This window comes from Guillardia theta (assembly GCF_000315625.1).
Source record: "Guillardia theta CCMP2712 unplaced genomic scaffold GUITHscaffold_30, whole genome shotgun sequence".
NCBI lineage: Eukaryota > Cryptophyceae > Pyrenomonadales > Geminigeraceae > Guillardia > Guillardia theta.
The window spans coordinates 182,169-202,506 of record NW_005434644.1 but is presented as its reverse complement, the minus strand read 5'-3'; the positions used below and the strand labels follow the sequence as shown (position 1 = coordinate 202,506).

General features: G+C 54.5%; 4 protein-coding genes across 4 annotated transcripts in view; all 4 read left to right on the top strand.

Moving 5' to 3' along the window:
• Nucleotides 1-2,704, top strand: part of GUITHDRAFT_138176 (hypothetical protein) — a gene marked incomplete at both ends in the record, with an annotated part of 3,560 nt that extends 856 nt beyond the window's left edge. Inside the window, 13 exons of the mRNA XM_005833348.1 lie at nucleotides 208-277; nucleotides 358-404; nucleotides 451-497; nucleotides 545-580; nucleotides 801-921; nucleotides 966-1,034; nucleotides 1,226-1,301; nucleotides 1,372-1,429; nucleotides 1,541-1,669; nucleotides 1,716-1,769; nucleotides 2,043-2,119; nucleotides 2,345-2,441; nucleotides 2,626-2,704. Coding sequence (XP_005833405.1) covers nucleotides 208-277; nucleotides 358-404; nucleotides 451-497; nucleotides 545-580; nucleotides 801-921; nucleotides 966-1,034; nucleotides 1,226-1,301; nucleotides 1,372-1,429; nucleotides 1,541-1,669; nucleotides 1,716-1,769; nucleotides 2,043-2,119; nucleotides 2,345-2,441; nucleotides 2,626-2,704 — 960 coding nt within the window. The remainder of the gene's footprint in view (nucleotides 1-207; nucleotides 278-357; nucleotides 405-450; nucleotides 498-544; nucleotides 581-800; nucleotides 922-965; nucleotides 1,035-1,225; nucleotides 1,302-1,371; nucleotides 1,430-1,540; nucleotides 1,670-1,715; nucleotides 1,770-2,042; nucleotides 2,120-2,344; nucleotides 2,442-2,625) is intronic.
• Nucleotides 2,705-8,589: 5,885 nt separating this feature from the next.
• GUITHDRAFT_107626 (hypothetical protein) lies at nucleotides 8,590-10,173 on the top strand (the record flags this gene model as incomplete). The annotated part of the gene is made up of 1 exon (XM_005833347.1): nucleotides 8,590-10,173. The coding sequence occupies one exon, from the start codon at nucleotides 8,590-8,592 to the stop codon at nucleotides 10,171-10,173; it is 1,584 nt and encodes a 527-aa protein (XP_005833404.1).
• Nucleotides 10,174-11,726: 1,553 nt separating this feature from the next.
• GUITHDRAFT_107625 (hypothetical protein) lies at nucleotides 11,727-12,071 on the top strand (the record flags this gene model as incomplete). The annotated part of the gene is made up of 1 exon (XM_005833346.1): nucleotides 11,727-12,071. One exon carries the CDS (start codon nucleotides 11,727-11,729, stop codon nucleotides 12,069-12,071), a length of 345 nt encoding a protein of 114 aa, XP_005833403.1.
• Nucleotides 12,072-14,338: 2,267 nt separating this feature from the next.
• GUITHDRAFT_162941 (hypothetical protein) lies at nucleotides 14,339-20,318 on the top strand. The gene is made up of 18 exons (XM_005833345.1): nucleotides 14,339-14,772; nucleotides 14,824-14,879; nucleotides 14,931-14,979; nucleotides 15,028-15,107; nucleotides 15,169-15,237; nucleotides 15,322-15,450; nucleotides 15,497-15,559; nucleotides 15,586-15,748; nucleotides 15,799-17,623; nucleotides 17,859-17,952; nucleotides 18,100-18,202; nucleotides 18,316-18,422; nucleotides 18,707-18,791; nucleotides 18,962-19,041; nucleotides 19,202-19,434; nucleotides 19,585-19,780; nucleotides 19,854-19,925; nucleotides 20,183-20,318. The coding sequence occupies exons 1-18, from the start codon at nucleotides 14,688-14,690 to the stop codon at nucleotides 20,261-20,263; spliced, it is 3,570 nt and encodes a 1,189-aa protein (XP_005833402.1). The 5' UTR covers nucleotides 14,339-14,687; the 3' UTR covers nucleotides 20,264-20,318.
• Nucleotides 20,319-20,338: the final 20 nt, after the last annotated feature.

Below are 20,338 nucleotides of genomic sequence, written 5' to 3'. Positions count from 1 at the left end.
TCTGCTCCTGCTCCTGATCCTGCTCCTGCTCCTGCTCCTGCTCCTGCTCCTGCTCCTGCTCCTGCTCCTGCTCCTGCTCCTGCTCCTGCTCCTGCTCCTGCTCCTGCTCCTGCTCCTGCTCCTGCTCCTGCTCCTGCTCCTGCTCCTGCTCCTTTCTTCCTCCTCCCCTTCTTACATCTCTGAGCGTGGATTGAACCATGGCGTCAGGTTCTCGGGCCGGCAGGAGAGAAGCTCGTCTCTGCCTGCCTCCTCTGCGCCAGCATCGGGGTCTGCTCAGGTCCACCTGCCTGTCGCAAGGGAGAGGACGAGGAGGCTGACGAGTTGTTGACGATCTAGCATACGTCGTGTTCATCACAGAGAACGTGTGCTCCATGCTGCAAGGAGGCTGCCAGCCCTGGTCCAAGGTTGAGCGAGGAGGGGAGGGTCGACGGGCTGTGACTGGGATGGCAGCGAGTTCTAGTCACCAGCAGCATCGTCGTCGGCCTGACGTTTCTGAGGTCTGGCCGCAAGGATCCCTGACTCCCCCGATGTAACTCGACTGCAGTTGGTTGAGGGACCTACGAAAGTTGTCGTTCACTAGGTCCGTTTCCCACTCCTCTCACCTCCTCCTTCCTACTTGCCTTCCCCCTTCTCCTCATAATTTCTTGGCCCATCGCTCCTCCTTACTCCCTTCCCCCTTTTCATCTTCCATCGTCCTGGCTCTCCCTCCTCCCTCCTCCCTCCTCCTACCTCCCCTCTACGTCTTCTCCCTTCTCCGTACCTCCTCCTCCCTTCACCTCTCATGATGGACTTTGCCGAAGTTTGCTCGGCGACATCGCGATTGTGGGAGGACTCATCATTACCATCATCTCTGCTCTCCTGGTGGACGGAGGGATGCTGAGTGGAGGAGGAACGAGCTGGTTGCAAGATCATCTTCGGGAGGTGAGGTGAGGGAGAGGAGGAGAAGCAGCTCAAGTCGAGCCCAGGCTCCCCTCCTCTCCTTCTCCACTCTCCCGCTCTCTTTCGGCATCATCGCCTTCCTCTTCTGCACGCAGGTGACGCCAAGAGCGGGTTGTGATGATGGAAATCGAAAGAGAGGGGATAGGAAGTAGCAGCAGCAGCAGCAGGATGCAGAGGATGTATCAGGAGGAGGAGGAGGAGGCGGAGGAGCAGGAGCAGGAGGAGAATGAGGAGGAGGAGGAGGACAAGGATGAGTCTGGTTTTTTGATACTACGTCTTGTTTCAGTTCCTCTCTCTTCCTATTGAGGCCTCAATGCTTCACCCAGAGCAATACGAACAGGCTGTCTTCCGTACTTTCATAGGTATCGCCTCCTGCTCCTGCTCCTGCTCCTGCTCCTGCTCCTGCTCCTATCTCATACGTGATCGGCACAGGAACTGCCATTGCAAATATCATCTTTGGTCTCATCGGCGCTCTTACGTGGGGAGCAAGGTCCGCAGAGTACAACCCTCCACGCTCCCCCCAAACCTGCTTCACCTAGAACCTCCTCCTCCTCCTCCCTCCCTCCCATCGCTTTCCTCGCATCGCTCACTTGTCCAGCAGCGTCAATCAGATCGTCATCCTCAACCTCAATAGCAGCCTAGTCGTCGTCCTCGTCAAGGCTTGTCTCTGCGTCGACCTCTTCTTCACCTTCCCCATCGTCATCTTCCCTGCCCTCGAGATGATCGAGAGGTCCTGCAGCTGTCCTCCAGTCTTCAGCTCCTCACTGTCCTCTCAGATCTCTTGACCTCCCCAGCGACGTGGAGAGCGTCTGGCCTCGAAACTTATTCCGGTGAGGAGGAGGAAGCGCTCCTGATTTATCTGACCGCTGCATGTGACTCGAGCTGACGTCTGCCTCCTTCCCTCGTCCTCGTCCTCGTCCTCGTCCTCGTCCTCGTCCTCGTCCTCGTCCTCGTCCTCGTCCTCGTCCTTCCCCTGTTTTTCATAATTGCTCTCATGGTCTTCCGTTTCTGCTTGCTCCTCTTCGATCCCTACGTCTTTGGCGCTGCTCTTCTCCTTTTTTCACTCTTTCCCCTCCTCTCGTCTTCTCTTCCCTGTTTTGTAGCTCCTGCATCGTCTGCTGTACTGCCTTCATAGCTCTCCTCGTCCCATACTTTGCCCTCCTTACAGACATCTTTGCCGGTACGTCATGGTCAACAACCACTACCACCGCCACCACCACCACCTCCTCCTCCTCCTCCACCACCTCCTGGTCCTCTTCCTCCTCCTCCTGGTCCTCCTCCTCCTCCTTCTGTTCCTCCTCCTCCTCCTCCTCCTGGTCCTGGTCCTGGTCCTGGTCCTCCACCACATACTCCTCCTGGTCCTCCTCGTCTTCTGGTCCTCCTGCTGTTCTCAAAGTCGATGCAGGTTTGGGTCAAACTCTACTCGCCTTCGTCGTCCCTCCCCTCCTCGTCATCCGCCTCTCCGAGTCTTCTCTCTTCTCTCCCCGGCACAATTCGTTCATGTGACTCTCTGAATTCTCCTCACAGCAGAGCCCTTCTCTCCCCTTCTCCTCTCAGCCCAGCAACTCCTGGCGTCCCTCTCCTGCCCCTGCCCCTGCCCCTGCCCCTGCTCACCTTCAAGTCACTACCATCTGCAGCCTATCTTCTTCTCTACCTCTTCTTCTCTCTCCTCATTTTGTGTGTCAGGTGGAGTATCATTGTCTTCGGCGTTTCTGCTTGCGTCATCTCCACCATCACGTCCATTCATCACATCCTCAAGCACTGAAGTTCCTCCTCGTCCCTCCCCTCCTCCCGCTCTTTCTCCCTCTTTCCCCTCTCTTCTTGTTGTTTTATCTTTCCAATCTCTCTCCCCTCCCACACAGCTTCCTACTCCTCTGTCTCTTCTTTCCTTCGCCTTCCTCCTCCAACACTACACCTCCTACTTCTGTGCCCCCCCTTTCGTCTTCACTGCAACAACAAACTGTCAAATAGCTCTTCCTACACCCCTTCTCCTACCCTTCTCATATTGTTACTTCACCGTAGTGATAAACATCGCATCCTCTGCTCCTGCTCCTGCTCCTGCTCCTGCTCCTGCCATGCTCCTCCTCCTCCTGCTCCTGCTCCTGCTCCTCCTCCTCCTCTCCTTCGCTCCCTCGCTCCATCCCTCATGTCTACTTCCCGAGCATCCCAATCACCCCAACCATCCTCTTCGAGCTTCATTACAAGTGTATCACTTGATTCTCGTCACCGTTGTCTTCCTCCTACAACAGCAAAGGCTGCTGACGCGCTAACATCTGACAAGTCGATGATGTTCTTGTCGAAGTTTACGTGCTCCAACTCCACCGTCATCCTCCCCTCCTGCACCGAGACCTCCACGCACTCATGTCAGCGTCACCGCCACTTCCTCCTCACACATCCAACATCACAACCATCGGAGCTCTCAAGCTCATCGTCACTTTCTCCATCATTAACATCGTCGTCATCACTGTAAACTTCTTCCTCCTCTTCACAATCCTCCTCCTCCTCCTCCTCCTCCTCCTCCTCCTCCTCCTCATCATCATCATCATCATCATTACCATGTACTCATACACTTGTGATTTGCCCTCCATGGCTTGAGTGTAAGCAAGATCTGCCCAACCGACCCGTCACCATGCAGCATGTAGCGACATCATCGTCTACCTAGAGGCGTGTTGCCCCACAAGTCTGCTCGGTGCATGTCTGCTCCGAAGGCAATCAAGACCTGAAGATAAAACTTCATCAAACAAGCTCCAACCTGCTCATCCCTTCCACTCCCCTCCTCGCCGTCTGCCGTTTCTCTCCCCTCCCCTCCCCCTCCCTTGCTCCCTTCCTCTCCTCCTCCTTTTCCTCCTCCTCCTCCTCCTCCTCCTCCTCCTCCTCCTCTTCAAACAGTGCACCCTTCTCTCACCTTAACGACATCAACATGCCCGCACCAGGCTGCCTCATGCAGAGCTGTGTAGTTCTGGACATCCGACGCGTTCACATCCGCACCATGGTGGAGGAGGAGGAGCGCGACTTCGGCATGCCCGTTGCCTGCAGCCCTTGGAGAGCGAAACGTGTAAGAAGCAACGAGGCTGTCGATGGTGTACCTATGCAGACTTGTCCAGTTCCTAAGGGCAGAAGGCGAAATAGGGATCCAAGGAGAATGAGAAAGGGAGGGGGTGGGGGGAGATATGGCGGAAAGGGTTCAGGGGGAGATGAGGGAGAAAGAGAGGGAGAGAGAACGAGAGGGAGAAAGAGCAGAAGTGGAGGAGATTGGAGGGAGTGAGGGGAGGGGGGGAGAAGAAGAGAGAACAGGCATCTGTCAGAAGAGACAGATGCACATTGCAGATAGAGCATACATGTAATCTTGACAATTGACTTGAGCGCCTACAATGACAAGTTCTCGTCAGCAAAGGAGGAGGGACAAGGTCGTTCGTTCCACACCTAATGTAAGGAGCGTCTTGACGGTGTCCAGCCTTCCGTCCGACGACGCATACTGTAACGGTCTAGAAACGTTCTCAACCCTACAAACGTCCACCTGACAACTCACGAGTATCCGAACTTGTTGGGCAAGTTCACATCCGATCCAAGTTTGACCAGAAGCTGTTTGACCACAGAGAGAATTCAGTTGCATTCATCAAAGTTCAAGCTCCCTCTCCACCATCAACAGCACAACCACAACCACAACCACAACCACAACCACAACCTCTGCCTACTCCTCCTAATCGTCGTCGTCATCATCATCATCATCACCACCACCCCCGCCGCCCCCGCCGCAGCCATCACCTCAATGCTCGTCGTGTGACCATTGTATGCAGCGTAATGCAGAGCGCTCGAGTTCTTCGCATCCCGACTGAGGCAATGTTGCAGTCATCACGCAACAGATCTTCTCCTCCTTGCCTCACCTGTCGATCGACGCGCCAGCATCTACAAGAGCTTGGATGGCTCTTGACTTTCCTCGCTCTGTCCTCCATGTGTCAAAACTTCAGCACAACTCCTGCTAGTGTGACCTGCTGCCTTGAGGATCGGGTTCTGTTGCCAGATCACATCGCAGTCAGTGCGACCAGCACGTCAGACTCTCTACTTGCCTGCTGTTGGTTGTTTGTGCAGTCCACCGCCACTCCCAACTTGACCAACCTTTCGATCTGCGCAGGACTGTTTCGGCTTGAAAGCATCGATGCTGCTCTACCTGCTTCACGTTGCCCGTGCTCGCAGCATGGAACAGTTGAGTCTCCAACGCGTTTGTTGGGCTCGAGGCAGGGAACGGCAGACAAGCTCCTCCTCCTCTTAGCCGAAGCTGCTCTAAGAGGAAGATACTCTCGACCTGCAGGGAATCGCAATGATCAGGTCGAAACAGGGGAGTCAACAGAGTCGTCGCAACAAACAGGACAAACTACCTCTTGTCCCCCATACTTCATCTCGACAACTTGTCCTGGCGAGCTGTCTTCCAACACATCCATCCATTGTCTCCAGTGTAATTCTCCTTGGATGTCAAAATTCCCCGCAATTGCAAGCATGTGCAGGTTGAAAATAAAGGCGGGAAAAAACCTCCAGGTGCAGTCTCTGGACATGTCCAACAAACTTGTCTCAACAGATAGGGATGTTCAGCATTGGTGCCCTTGGAGTTGCATGATAGATCCGGGCCGCATCGACGGCTTCTGAGAACCTCGCAGTTTCTTTGGCCTCAAAGAAGTCAACAAAACTCTTGCCACGCAATCTTGGGCTGGAGTCGACAATCGAGTCTGCGTGAGGAGATCAAGTCAATAAGAAATCAAACAGGTGCTTCGATGTACGCAAAGAAGATAAAAATCGGTCTCCTAATACAGCTAACATCATTAAAGTGATGGATTCATTCCTATCCGCTACTCGCTTACCCCTGGCCTGCCCTCTCTCCGCTCCTCTCCTCTACCACTCCCTCTCAGGCTTCCTCATCCTGCCTCATATCATCTCTTTTGTTCCTCCCCTCCCCTCATGCTCTTTATTTCCCTTTCATTTTCCTCTTGACTCTTCTCGTCTCTTCTCGTCTCTTCTCGTCTCTTCTCGTCTCTTCTCGTCTCTTCTCTTCTCCTCTCCTCTCTGTTCTCCCACCTGCTCATTGGCTTACCTCTATTCTCTCTTCTCTTTTCCTGCCTTCGCTCACCTCCTCCTCCTCTCTCTCGTTCTCTCTTCTCCGTTCCCTTCTCCATTTTCACTTCGCTTCTCTTCTCCCTTCCTTCTCTTCTCCATTTTCTCTTCCCGCTTCCCGCTTCCCTCTTCTCTTCTCTTCTCTTCTCTCCTCACTCCTCTCTTGCTTGTTTCTTCCTCACTTTCAAGTCAGAAGTACAACTTCTCAACCATCCCCCTCCTCCCCCCTCGTCCCGGCCGCCCGCCGGGCCGGCCCCCCGGGCCCCGGGCCGGGCGGGGCTCAGCACCGGCGAGTCGCCGCCAGTGGCGGTGACTCCGGCGACTCACCGTCAACTAATTTGTGACAGGCTGCCGCGGCCGCGGGACTCCGGGGACCAACTGAGTCCCGCGCCCGGCCCGGACGCCGACCGCGGCTTAGCCGGGCGGCGACCGGAGGGCCCGGGGCGCCGCCCGGCCAGTGGGCCCGCCGACCCGCTGACTCTGTGAGCCCGGCCGACTCCCGGCCCGGGCGCCGGGGGCCGCTCAGCTCAGGGCGGCCTGGCACGCCCGGGCCCGCCCCCCGGGTCCGGGCCCGCCACTGAGCCTCCGAGGGCCTCCGAGTCCTAGTCGGCCGCGGGGGATCGGACCGGCGCCCGTCGCGGGGCTGGCCTTTACTAAGTTTATGTCACAGAGTCAACTTGGCCCGCGGACTCCCGGGACTCCGGAGTCGGAACTCGGCTCCTCGCGCCGCCTCGGACGCCGGGAACGTGACGATCGCCGGGAAACCGGCCGGGTCAGCCTTACGGGCCGGGCACGCCGGCGGTCCGGCGGCCGCGTCCCGAGTCCGGTGACCCGGTGGCGGCACCGTCCCCGAGTCAGTGTGCGAGGGATCGGATGACACTTTTGACTTTGCGGCAGCCCGCCGGTTGCGCTCCGAAGTTCAAGCAAGTTTGATTAGACCTGGATGATTTGCTTGTTACTGACTCTTGTGCCTGCTCTGCTACTTGTTGATGAGTCCTGTGTCTGGACCTGAGTGGTAGAAAGCCATCAGCATAGTGGAACGAAGAAGTGCTCGTAAGCCAATCCAATCCAGTTGCACACAAGAAGAATCCTTCGATTTTATACTTTGACTCAGATCGGGAGCCAAATAATCATGATTGAAGTTTAATTCTATCTGATCAAAAGTTCAGTGATCAATGCAAGATGATCTACATCTTACCTGTGAGATCATGAAGGGATTCATTTGCCTCTTGCTCGCCTTCCCTACATGTCGCACACAAGAAACGGAGACATTCTAGCGATTGTATCCACCAGTTTCCCCGAAATTTTCCATCGAAAAAGCTGCTATGCTGTGACTACCTGAAATCGGAGATTTTCCTTCATCTATGTATGCAAGGATCGGCATGGACAATAATGCTGTTCACAATTGTTACAAATTATTAAAATTGCTGCTCGCTTAGGTCATCAACAAGAGCTTGCTATCGGCGTTCAAAGCTCAAAGACGCAATAACGAAGAGTTCTCCATCGGGAGTTGTGAGCAGGACCGAGTACTCTTCTTCACGGCTATGAACGACGATCTAGAGTGAGAATTTCCGCGCTGTGACAGTGGGGTTGCCCGCTGCAGTCTTGCGTATGAGCATGGCAGACAATCGCGTGTGCTCGCGCTGTCAACTGTGTTCACTTCAGGGCAACACTACAGCGAGAAACCCTCCAGGCTGATCAGAAGCAGCGGTACATGCGCTTGAAGCATCATCGTCGGCCCTCTCCATCGTGGCATTCATTGAAAGGTGCAGTTATCTATTGCTCACTAGCTAGGTCAGCGTGTCCTCCAATCACCCGTACATTTCAAGTCGTTTACTGGGTAGTCAAGTACCTCAGGTGCAGAATTTTACTATTACGAGGGGGTGGGTGGTAATAGCATATCAACGAGCCGTGTCAGCCACAAGATTGGTGGCAGTACGTTCCCAATCCGTAATCAGGTGGGGGTACTTGAGGGGAAGAAGAGGGGTATCTAGGTTGGGGGTAGTTTGGGAAAAAAGAATTGGTTCCATTTTCAGGGTTGGCCGGCGATGGAGATGCAGGGAGGGAGGGAGGGAGGGAGGGAGGGAGGGAGGGAGAGATAAAGAAAGGACAGTGGAAACGATGATCAGGCAAGATCAAGGGAGATTAGATGGAGATGAATGTAAAAGGCTCCCCCAGATGAAAGAAGGGGCATGTGTTTAACAAACATGCATCGATTCAGAACTGGGCTTCGAGTTTATCTGTTTTGAATCTGTTTTATGTGATAGGATATCAAATAGGAATGCTGCCATTGTAACACACAAGAGGCTAGAGATTTGAAATGCAATAGACCACGTGAATCAAGATAATTGATAGAAAATGCCAAAATTGGTAAACCATTTGAAATGCCACTTCACAAAGTAACCCTCTGAACGTTGTAACATGGTTTGATCACTTGTAACAGTGACATTTTCGCTCTTCAGGATGTGGATGCGAGCCTCTAATTACGACATGTCTTTTTGGTGAACTTCTTAGACGATCCATATAATTGAGAGTCATCCATTTCAAATGTTCCCGGCGGCTCTGAATGATGCAAGGGCGGATATGGAAGTTGACGTCAAGACTCAAACGAGCATGAAGGAACAGTTGAAACGCGACAGAGCATGCCAGGCATGCAACAAGAGCAAGATTAAATGCGACGGTGAGAGGCCGTGCAGGAGTTGTATCTTCAAAGGCAAGACCGACATGTGTGTTGATCAAGTTCCAAAGAACTCAGAATCAAACCTGAACAGAAAGAAAAGTCCTCTTGGGTTTCCCCGAAAGGCATTGAAGAGGGACCAAGCTTGCATTAGGTGCAACAAGAGCAAAGTCAAGTGCGATGGCTGTCGCCCTTGTGGCCGCTGTATCTCTCGAGGGAGCGAGAATGATTGCATGAGCCAAGTGGAGTATAACAGTATTATGTCAAATCGTAGCTCTCCTCTATCTGACACGTCGAGCGAAGATCAACTGGCGCAGCTTTGGAATACTACAGAAGTTGTGCCTGGGTTTTCTGCACATCCTGATTTTTCCTCTTACGACATGTCAAACAATGTGAATCAGGAATTTGACTTCTTGAACATGCCTGTTGATAGGCCAATAGCCTTCCCGGCACATTGTCTCGCCCACTCAAGGAGATCGGATCAGTCTTCCTCTCATGATGTCCCATTCTTGTTGAGGACTTTCTGGGAGAATCAAGGGGTTTCAATCTCTGGAATTCGAAACATTTACGGTATTTTACCCCTGCGCTTGAAGGACACGCTTGCGAGATCCTTGACAGCGCTCGAACGGCTCCTGAATGCACGAGCTCGAAGTTATCAAATAGCCGCCATGGACTCAAGGGCTCTCAGAAGTTGGCAGCAGTCGGCGAGGTGCGGGTTTCAGTCCATCACTCTGGACCCTTGCACCAACAGGTGGGCTACTTGTGCTGTAAACGAGTGGCTGTCGGAGTTTGCTGGCGTTCATCGAGAGGAGATGCTTGCGAGGATGGCGAATCAAGAGATGCAGCTGCCGTCAACTGAGCTCCGTCAGTTCTGCGCTCACTTGTCTGGCCTCTTGGAGCTCTCGAAGCTGATCTTTGATCCTTTCTGCCTGAAAGAGGGTGACAAGCGGTATTGGGTCTCTCGATGGAACAAGAATTTCGCCAAGGATCCCTGCCCTGAAGGCGTCTTGATGAGAGCTTGCCTCACTGTTCACACTGACGAAAATGGTTTCCTGTGCGGGATAACTCGAACTCAAGTGGTGATCTCGGAGGAAGAGTACGATGCGGCTCTGCGAAACGACCCAAGTGCGTGTGAGGCTCTTGCGATGGCAGTGGTTGGTGTGAAGAGCGGGAAGGAGTTAGTTCAGCGGGAGCTCATCCAAGAGGAGAGCATCATTAACATGGTCTCTACTGACAAGGGGATGAGTCAGCTCAACACATTGTGCGATATTCTCGATTTGAAATTTCGACCGATCGTGGACCGAGCTATTGCCGAGGGTCTATACACGTTGCCCGGTGTTGATAGTCAAGTGCCCAACGACTACGGATGTTTCCCTGCTTGTCATGTGCAGCCTCTCTACGGCACGTCGCAGGCATTTACGCATTCTGATGATTTCTTCCAGGAAAGGCAATGATATTTCTTCAGTTCGCTTCCCTCCTCAGCTTGCCAAGTTGGGTGTAATTAAGTTAGCTCTGCCGGGGAGCCTTGTACACTGACGCCCCGGCCACCGTGGCGTGACGGTCACCGGCGGGCCGTACGGTCGGACCGTCTAATGAATGATTGAACGGTTGAACCGTGGCCTGAACTTAAAGTTACTTACCGTCACTGTGCCGCGCGGCGCATTGGCAGCGGCGCCGAGGAGCCTCGGAGCGTCCGGGGCGCAGGCTGAGGCGGCTGCGGCCGCCACCCGGTGACCCGGGCAAAAGTTGGGCTGCGCGGGGCCGACTCGGACGGTTGCCCCGCCGGGGCCCGGCGCCGGGCCCCGGCGGCCGCACTGCGGCACCCGGCGTGAGTATCGCCTGCTAGTGCAGTGACGGTGATCATGCCGCGGGCGTGCCGTATCGCCCGCGTGACCTGAACACGCGGCGGCAGTGTGGGCCAACTTGGCACTGCCGCAAGTTGCCCGGCCCGGCCCGGCGCCCGGCCGCGCCCCAACTTGTTGGCCCGGGGGCCGCCGGGCGTTGCCACCTGGAGTCCGATCTTCTGGAGGGCAGCCGAATAAGATTTACCTTGGGCGCTAGAAGTGATTTCGAAGAGTTTTATGGGGCAGCAGTAGTGGCTCAGCTTTAGAGGATCCGCACATGTCCACAGTCACGTTACCTCCTTGAGCTCATGACTCTATCTGCAATGCCACTTTAACTCCCGATTTCAGTATCAAAACTGATTTGAAACTTTCAAATAAGAGTTCAAAGTTCATAAAGATATTTGAATTTATGGTTTCGGTGGTTTTATGGGCTCGGTCATCCTTACCACATAGCTGTGTCAGCAATGACCCGTGCCTTTTACGAGGAGATAAGCAGGAGAGGCAGGGGTACTTTTGGCCCTGGTCTAGAGGTGCTCCTGCAACTCCACGACGTGATCGAATGCATTGATGTGTCAGCAACTTTGACCACCCACCCCCTCATGAGCATTGCCCTTTTTATCATCTACGTCTTTCGTTCCTTTCATAACATCATGTTCAAATAGATCAATAAGACTAGGAGGGTATCCTCTGATCCCCCATCCGTGGCTTGCACTGCAACACCCTACCCCTGTACAAAATAACTCTAGTATCGAAATAAATCTTTTTCGTCGTTGCTCGGACCCCTTGCACCTAAATTTACCCTCAGTTTCTCCGAAATGATCGTCCGCCGATATTTCTCGAAGTGCACCCCTTGCATTTAAAGACCTCTGACTATATTTATTTGGGGTGTTGTGTGGGGTGGGGGTGGTAGCGATGATTCATGGCTGAGGCACGGACTGATTGTCAGCACGTACTCCATGACCCAATCTACATGTGTTGTAAAATGATGGAATTTATGGGTGGGTGGTGTCAGCCTTCTCCTATAAATCCACTACCTCCTTGCAACAAATCATCGCTTCTCTCCACCGCCACCCAGCCACGCTCGGTGCCTTGAAAGACCTGACCTGACCCAGCCCCTTGCCTTCTTGCTCGCTCTATCCACTTCCTTACCGCCAGTTATCTTGATGCCTCAGCGAAGATCCCACGATTCTACAACCAGCCTGGTTGAGCTCTACTTCTTTGAAGAACTTATGCGCACCTGTGGACGCGACGAGGCCAACAACTGGTTGGCATCGAACCACAGCTCAAGAGACTCCTCAAGATGTGCTTCAAGAATGTCATGCGAAGAATCTAGACCAGAAACTCCAACCTCGGAATGCTCGTTTCACGGATCGCACGATATCTTGAGATCACGGCACTCAATCTGCGAAGGAGAAATGTCCCACAAGAGGATGAAGGAGATCGTTGATGAGCTTGGAAGTGAAGCTGGACTGCTCTTCACTGATGCAGCTCACACCGTGCTCAGATAACCTCACTTGTGTACAATAGATTCTTTCTGCATTTGTAATAAATTATTCTTTTCCAATGATTTCGAGATGTGCTCTTCAAAGTTATGGTTCTCTTGTGCTTCCCTCGAAAATTATGATACGAGTAATGTGTTATGTGTTTGGTCCTGCCATTGTCAAGTTAGGGAAATGAAGGAAAATCAGTCGTGGATGAGTCGTAAAGTGCCCATCGCCGCAGGCACACGGAGTTTGAAGTCAGATCAGGCCGCAAAAGAATAAATTGCAATGACACCAAGACCATTCCTGTTTGTTGCGAAGCCGACTTTCATTACTGTGCCCCTAATTCTTGGTACTGGGGTTGCCAACTTAAGGCGGCTGAGTTTGATACGGTGCAGTCCGAGGCTCGGAGCAAGCAACGGTCCTACGGCAATGATTCCTTACTATGATACTTGCCGTAACGGTATTGTTATCTGAGTGAAGCTGATTCAGACTTGCGCTCCACGTCAACCTTCGGAAGTTCCCGCCGCTGTTGAAATAGTAGTATTCATACACGTTCACCATCGGTCACTGGCCGTCGACTGGCAGTGTTAGAGTACATTCGGAAGTGAAATCCGATGATCACCGTTGTATCTCACTGAGTTCCTGACATAGAATGCTTGAATAATCATGACTAAAAATGATCAACGATATGAACAGATTTGTTTCAGCGCGGCATCAAGACTCGCCAGCCCGGCGCTCACTGCACTCGGAGCCGCCTGAGTGCCATATCAGTATGAAAATTCAAAACTTGGTCCGACCTCATTGCACGAGAGTCCTATCGACTTACGGTACGGTAGCCTCACTGCCAGGCTGAGTAGTACTGGCCGGCCACCGTACCAACAGCCGGGTAGCTGAGCCGGCGGCACTGCGGCAAGGCTTATCATCGCGGCCGCCCGGCCGGGCCAGCCTGACCGTACAGTGCCGCGGGCTCCCTGAGGCTCCGCGCGCGGCGGCCGCACTACGGCAGTGACGGTGAGCCTCCGAGCAGTCTGACTCTCGGCCGGGCGGCCGCTAAGGCTACGGTAAGTTCGGGGGCCTGTGCCGCCCTGGCACTCCGGCGGGCCGGGGCCGCGTGACTCGCCGGGCTCACTGCCAGAGTTGGCACTGTCAGCCCCGGCGGCGGCGCTGGCAGGCTGGCGGCGGTCACCGGCCGTCAAGTTGGCAACGGTTGCCAACTTTCATGGCCTGCCGCAGCCCGGTGCAGTGCCCGGCCGGCAGGGAGGCTGGCCGAACTTCAAGCCTGTTCACTGAACCGTCGGCCCTTCAAGCTTTGAGTTCCGGCGGGGGACCGGGACGGCGCCGAGTTCAATTTTCTCCAAACTTCCAGCGGCTTGAACTTTGAGTAAAGAAACTTGCTTAGTGCCATCACTCACTGGCCAGTGAGTCTTGACCGTCGGCGAAAGGCCCTTCCGAACTGACTTCGAAAGTTGAGCCGGCGGGGCCGTGGCCGCCGGGCGGCCCGGCGGCCGCGAAGGCCCCCCGGCCGGAAGGTCACTGACAGTGATCGGACTCACAGCGCCGGGCGGCGGCGTCACGGAACTTAAGTTACCCGGCCGCGCAGGCCCGGCCTTCACCGGGCTTGCCAACTCCCGGACTCGGGGAGTCCGTCCGATGGTCCGGCATACGGTCGCCGGGCTTCCGAGTCGGAGGCCCGGGTTCCAAGTTCCACGTCACCCACCCCACCTTCAAGCCGCACCATCCCGAGCTAGAATCTTTACTCAAAGATAAGTTAAAAATCAGTACGATGAGCTAGAAGTTCTCTCAAGTTTGAGTACCTCCACCCCTCAATCAAATGAGAATAGAAGGGGTATTTCAAGTCAAGGTTTTATTATGAGTTGTTTGGACATGCCAGGGGGTGAATAGGGGGTGGGTAGTAGGGAAAAGGGGGGTGGGTAGTAGGAAAAACCAGACCGGGTAGAGAGAAGATGTTTTATGTGTCAAGACATCCTAGAGTGGGTGGGGTGGTAGATAATTAAATGCGCACCGGTAGTATTCTCATACAATATTGATGAAAGGTAGGTAGAACTTGATTGAAGGTGCATTTGAAGTGTAAAAGCACGGGGTGGGTAGTTAGATTCTAAACGGGGTACTTGTGAGGCTGGGAATGGAGGAGGGTAGGTGGTGATACAGAACTGGGGTGGGGTACTCCAAGTTTGATGAGGCCATGTGGCTTGGTGGGATGGAAGACATGGCAGGGCAAGGAGGAGAAAGAAGAGGAGGAGAGGAAGGGGGAAGGGGAGGAGAGACGGGAGGAGGACGGAGAGGGTTCGAGAGGTAGAATCGATCAGACTTAATGCTCGCGGGGAAGATGATTGCCTGTTGGAGCACACGATGTGATTTGTGGTGCACATTGCATCGTTGCCATAGAGTTTGGCGGACCCAGTAAGTAGCGGAGAAGCGGAGAGAGATAGAGATCTGACACGTGCAGCAAAGAGATTCGCATGTGTTCATGAGCTGCGATTCTCGGATACGGGAACATAGTGATCTGGGACCTTACATGACATACATGTTTGGACCTTTCAAATCGTTTTCGTTGAATTCAAATCAGGAGTTGTTCGTGTGCACTCGATTATTTTTCCCGCCCATTGATAGAGCCTGACAATGTTCCCTCTTACATTTTTGTCATCAGTTGGCATAACGTGTGGATTACAAGGCTCACACACTATGGCCATGAAAGCCTGTTGTGGTAAGCAGAGCCAGTAATCTCGTGCTGATCTTGTCTGATGCCGTTTGGCAGGCCTTGCCTGTTTGCTCCTTGTGCTAGCAGTAGCCGAGGCTGAAGTTTCATCCACAGTAAGATGTTTCAATGCTCGCAGACGCGTTCTTTTGACCTGGGGCCCTCAGAAAGTCCCAACATGGGCGGTGAAACACGAGTTCGGATGCGTGCCTTCAGGCAAACTCTTTGAGCCCTGACATGCCTCGCAGTGACTGTTAGCAACAGGACCTGTCGATGATGCTCAGTGCGACGTTGAAGCGGTTGAGAAGGCAAACTCGCAGCAGCTGCATTCGATTCTCTCTGAGGTGCATTGCACTAGTTTCACCTCATCCTGGTCATTGTCGTGTTGATTGTTTGCTTTGGCAGCTTGTCAATACAACCTATTTTCGTCTTCTCCAGATAAACTTGGAAGGAAAGTGCAAGTTTTGGACCAAGGTTCGTCTCAATAAAGGAGAATAGTTCCCTTTCTTGTGTTTCGACACCACTGGGACAACATGATAGTTGACACCCTGTTTGCAGGCTGTTTCAGAAGCCAAGTGCAACTCCTCTGCAACTGGTGAGGCGGCTGCTGGAGCCGGGGAAGAGGTGGAAGGAGTGAAGCCCAAGGGAAAGAAGCAGTGCGATCTAGATCTGTCTGGAGGAGGGAAGGTAAACAGTTGGTGCGTTGGGAGGCGAGCTATGAACGATGGGACAGGTCGGGGAGAAGAAGATTGGGTTCAATGCTCCACCCCCGGTCAAGTGCTGGAGTGTGCAAGGCGTGAGATTAGTGACTTGGTGCTTCAGGGACTCTTCGGAGGTTTCATGCCCCCCATCACTAACCTAGTGGATAAGACGATCTCCAACGACGAGAAGAAGCTGTTGGATGGTGAGAGCAAGGTCTGCGACGACCCTGCCCTCCCCGAGTACTGGCTCGACATCTGCCACAAGATCCCGACGAACAGCACAGGTGATGCGAGAGTTCCGTGGGAGGATGTCGATGACCGAGTCTCGCATCAGAGTACGTGAATCTCCAGCTGAACCCGGAGCGGTGGACGGGATACAACGGATCCCACGTGTGGAACGCGATCTATGATGAGAACTGCTTCGACAAGCTCGGGTCGTTGCACGAGATGTGCTACGAGGAGCGAGTCCTGTACCGTATGCTCTCGGGGATGCACGCGTCCATCAACATCCACATCTCGGAGCAGTACTATCCCCCAGTGAAGGGGAAGAGGGACAAGTGGGAGCCGAACCTTGATCGCTTCATGAACCACTACGGAGCCAACCCGGAGAGGCTCAAGAACCTTCACTTCGCGTTCGTGGTGCTGCTGCGGGCGCTGAGGAAGGCTGCTCCCTACCTCTACAACTTCCCCTTCTCCGTCGGGGAGATTGCAGAAGACAAAAGGACCTCCCTCCTCGTGCAGAGGCTTCTAGACTCCCACCTGCTGGCCTCCTGCTCGCACGTGTTCGAGGCCTTCGACGAGCAGATCATGTTCAAGTCTGACGGGGAGGAGTCAGAGGTCCAGAAGTCCCTCAAGAGCCAGTTCAAGGGAGTGTTCCACAATATCTCCGAGGTCATGGACTGCATCTCGTGCCAGAAGTGCAAGCTGCATGGGAAGCTCCAGCTGCTGGGGCTGGGGACTGCCCTCAAGATCCTCCTCATCCCTGAGCAGCTCATCTCGACCTCGCTCTCCCGGCCGGAGCTCGTCGCGCTCTTCAACACCCTGCACAAGTTCTCGCACGCGATCATTGCGGTCCCTCGCCTTACCACCAAGTTCTATGAGCATCAGCTGCTCTACAAGGGAGATGTGCTCGACGAGAAGGTCATGAACCAGCCTGCTCCCCCTGCGCAAGTCCCCTCCCCCCCGTCCCCTCCTGCTCCTGCGCCAGCTCGCTCTGGGGCGCCAACAAGAAGTTCGACCGTAAGTTCCATCCCACCTCAAGAATCGTACAACCTCTTGGACCTCGCGCTGTCTGCTGTCGCCTCCCAGGCGAGGAAAGGAGCGATTGACTCGCGCACTGAGGACGCGGTGATCGACAGGTTGCTGGTCAAGGACGAATCTCTGCTCCTGCTTGCCAAGCACTACGCCTCCTTCAACAGCCAGCGCTTCCTGGAGCACGCGGCACGTTACTCCAAGGAAGCGGCACTGATGGGCAGCGAGGTCCGTGCTGCTGTCTCTGATGCAGTCGACGCGATTGTGATCGGAGGAGGTCTGGCCGGGTTGTCGGCGGCTCTGACGCTGCTGGATCGAGGAGGAAGCGTAGTGGTGCTGGAGAAGCAGGGGCATCTTGGCGGGAACAGCGCCTGGGCCTCCTCGGGAGTGAACGCGGTTGACGTGAACGACACCAAGAGCGGGGACAGTGTGGAGCTCTTCACTCAGGACGTGGTGAAGGCGGCAGGGCGAGGAGACAACCCATTGATCCCCGTTCTCACAGAGGGAAGTGTGGACTCGCTCGCATGGCTGCGGTACCGGCTGAAGGAGCACCTCAACCTCGACCTGGTGGGGCAGATGGGAGGGCATTCGAAGCCGAGGACTCACCGCCCCTCCTCGGGTCTAGCTGGAAGTGCCATCATCTTCGCCATCCAGAAGCAGCTGGAGAAGTACCTTGAGGACGGCAGCGGGAGGTTCCGGCTGATGAAGTGGACGAGCGCAACGAAGCTTATCACGGAGGAGGACGGAGCTGCTGTCGTGGGTGTGGAGTACGAGGTGGTGGGAGGGAAGGAGGAGAAGGGCAGCAAGGGCAAGCTCTACTCCCGCAACGTCATCATCGCAACAGGGGGTTACGCGAGCGACTACACCAACACTTCTCTGCTGAAGCAATATCGCCCTGACCTTCTCAAGTGAGTTTTTGGCGTTGCCTCCTCTCCCTCCTCCTCTCCTCTCTTTTACTCTCCCCCTCCCTCCCTCCCTCCCTCCCTCCCTCCCTCTCCCTCTCCCCCCCTCTTTCTCTCCCTCACGCTGTTCGCGAGTTATGTGCAGCCTCAGTGGCGGCTCCCCCCCCCCTCCCCCCCCCCCCTCTCCTTCATTCTTCGTTTTCTCACTTCTTCTCCCCCGCATCGTCTCACTCCTCGTCAGATATGCTACCACCAACAACAAGGGAACCACTGGGGACGGACATAAACTTGCCATGGCGATCAAGGCGAAGACTGTAGACCTCAACGATGTGCAGGTCAGGAATACAGATATCGAGCTCATGATTTCTGATTTGCCTCCCTTCCCTTTCTGCAAACTACATCCTCTTCCTCTTCGATCCTCGTTCCCTCCCTGCTGCATGCTTCTCTACCCATTGTCTGCACTTTCGCTCACTTTCCTGCAGGTTCACCCCACCGGCTTCCACAACCCCGCAGATCCGCACAACAAGGTGAAGACTCTCTGCGCGGAAATTCTACGAGGAGAAGGAGGAATCCTGTTGGATCGAAGTAAGCAGAGAATTTCTCGTTCCTCACTTCCACCGACGTACCTTTTCCTCCTCCGCCTCCTCCGCCTCTGTCTCCTCCCTTGTCTCGTGTGTTCCTCTGATCCCTTCCTCCAGCTGGAAAACGATTCGCCGACGAGCTTGGAACCCGCGACTACGTGACAGGAAGAATGCTTGAGGTAGACGGGGAAAATCTCAAGTTCGCCCTGGTCGTCAACGGGAAGGTTGTGACCTAGCATGAAGCACTCCTCCTCCTCCTCCTCCTCCTCCTCCTCCTCCTCCTCCACCACCACCACCACCTTCCCCCCCACCTCCTTGTATCATCATCATGATGATCATCATCATCCCTCGGTACCACTACCACCACTTTCTCTTTCATATCTATCTCTCCCCTGGCCCTTTATCCTCTGCTATCAAAACCCCTCACAAGCCGCTACCCCTGATGTTTCTTCATGTTTCTTCTCACATGGCTACGACTCTTTTCATGCTGGTCTGACTCGTCGCACAGGGAGCGATCAAGGCCAAAAAGCACATCGAGCTGTACACGAGGAAGGAGCTACTTGTCAAGTTCGATACGCTCGAACAACTTGCAGGTGAAGTGCTCCTCCTGCTCTTGCCCTTGTCCTGCATCCTTCTGTCTCCTCCTCACCTCCTGCTCATCCTTTTCCTTGTTCTCTTTTTCTGGCTCAGTGCCCTGCTCTCTCTTGCTGCGCATCGCTCATCGCTCATTCTCGTTTCTTCGTGCTCATCACCTGATGTGCAGCTTGGAGTTTCTGGGAAGGCAAAGTGAACCAGGAGATGCTGCAGCAAACCATGAAGAAGTATGACGAGGATGGAGCCAAGGTATGCTGATAGGTGGGGGGATAGAGGGGTTGCAGAGCTCAGAAGTTGGAGATACCTTACAGGTCGGGCAAAACACTGAAACTTCTTCCTCTTCCTCCTCCTCCTCCTCTCTCTCCCTCCCTCCTTCTTCTCCCCGTTGTTCTCTTCCTGCTGCTTTCAGGGCATCGACGAGTGGGGAAAGAAATACTTTCACAACCTCCCCTTTTCTGGAGGAGGACCCTACTACGCGGGCATCGTCACCCCAGTTATCCACTACTGCATGGGGGGTATCGCCATCAACGCTCATGGGGCTGTCCTGCGGGAGGACGGGTCCGTCGTCCGTGGACTGTACGCGGCAGGGGAGGTGATAGGAGGTCTTCATGGGAAGAACAGACTCGGAGGAAACGCTCTCAGGTGAGGAGGAGGAGGAGCAGCAGCAGCAGCACCAGTAAGGACACCATGTCAGGGTGTGAGGGAGGGAGTGGGTAGGAGGGCAAAGTGGATACAGAAGGGGCACATAGGAAAGTACAGGAGAAAGACGAGGCTGACTGACATTGTGTGCAGCGAGTGTGTCGTCTTCGGAAGATTGCTCGGCCAGTCTCTTCCGATCGCAAACACGGAGGAGGAGGAGCAGGCATCCTTGCAGGAAACAAAGGGAGCCCTTCCTCCTTCGCCGTCTCCAGCTAGCAAGACCATCAGCCAAGAGGAGTTGGCAAAGCACCAGACTAAAGACAGCTGCTGGGTTTCCATCGAGGGGAAGGTGAGGAGGAGCTGGAGCTGGAGCTGGAGCTGGAGCTGGTGATTATAGTGGTGAAGTGACTAGAACATCCCAGGTGTACGATTTTACAGACTTCCTGGACGAGCATCCAGCAGGAGCTGAAGCGATCCTCAAGTACGGAGGAAAGGTGTGTGCCCTCTGCTAGCAAGTTCGCTCCCTCTTCCCCCTCCCCCCTTCCAGCTTTCCTCTGTCCTCTCCCCCTCCACCACCGCACATCCCTCCGTATCTCCTCCTTCCCCCACCTCTTTTTCTTCGCCTTCGTCGGGGACATTACTCTCTTCTCCCCCTTTCTTCATCTTTTCCCCCTCCTCCTTCCTCCTCTCCCCCCTGCTTTCAGCCTCATCCTCCTGTCCTCCCTCTTTGACGAGCCTCCTCTCTGCGCAGGATGGGACGGAGATCTTCAAGGCGATCCACACCGACGAGATGCTGGCTGACTTCCAACCCATCGGCGTGCTGGCGGCATGAGAATGAAAATGTGCTATGATGTCGGACAAGTATGTACAATGAACTCATCAGGCGCAATACAGGCTCATGCAAGGA

What these genes read in the sequence shown, in the direction of transcription:
- GUITHDRAFT_162941 (XM_005833345.1), top strand. Translation starts at nt 14,688, where the DNA reads ATGTTCCCTCTTACATTTTTGTCATCAGTTGGCATAACGTGTGGATTA. An exon ending in GTTCGGATGCGTGCCTTCAG is followed by an intron (nt 14,980 to 15,027) that starts GCAAACTCTTTG and finishes TGTTAGCAACAG; the next exon opens with GACCTGTCGATGATGCTCAG. An exon ending in GATCCCGACGAACAGCACAG is followed by an intron (nt 15,749 to 15,798) that starts GTGATGCGAGAG and finishes GTCTCGCATCAG; the next exon opens with AGTACGTGAATCTCCAGCTG.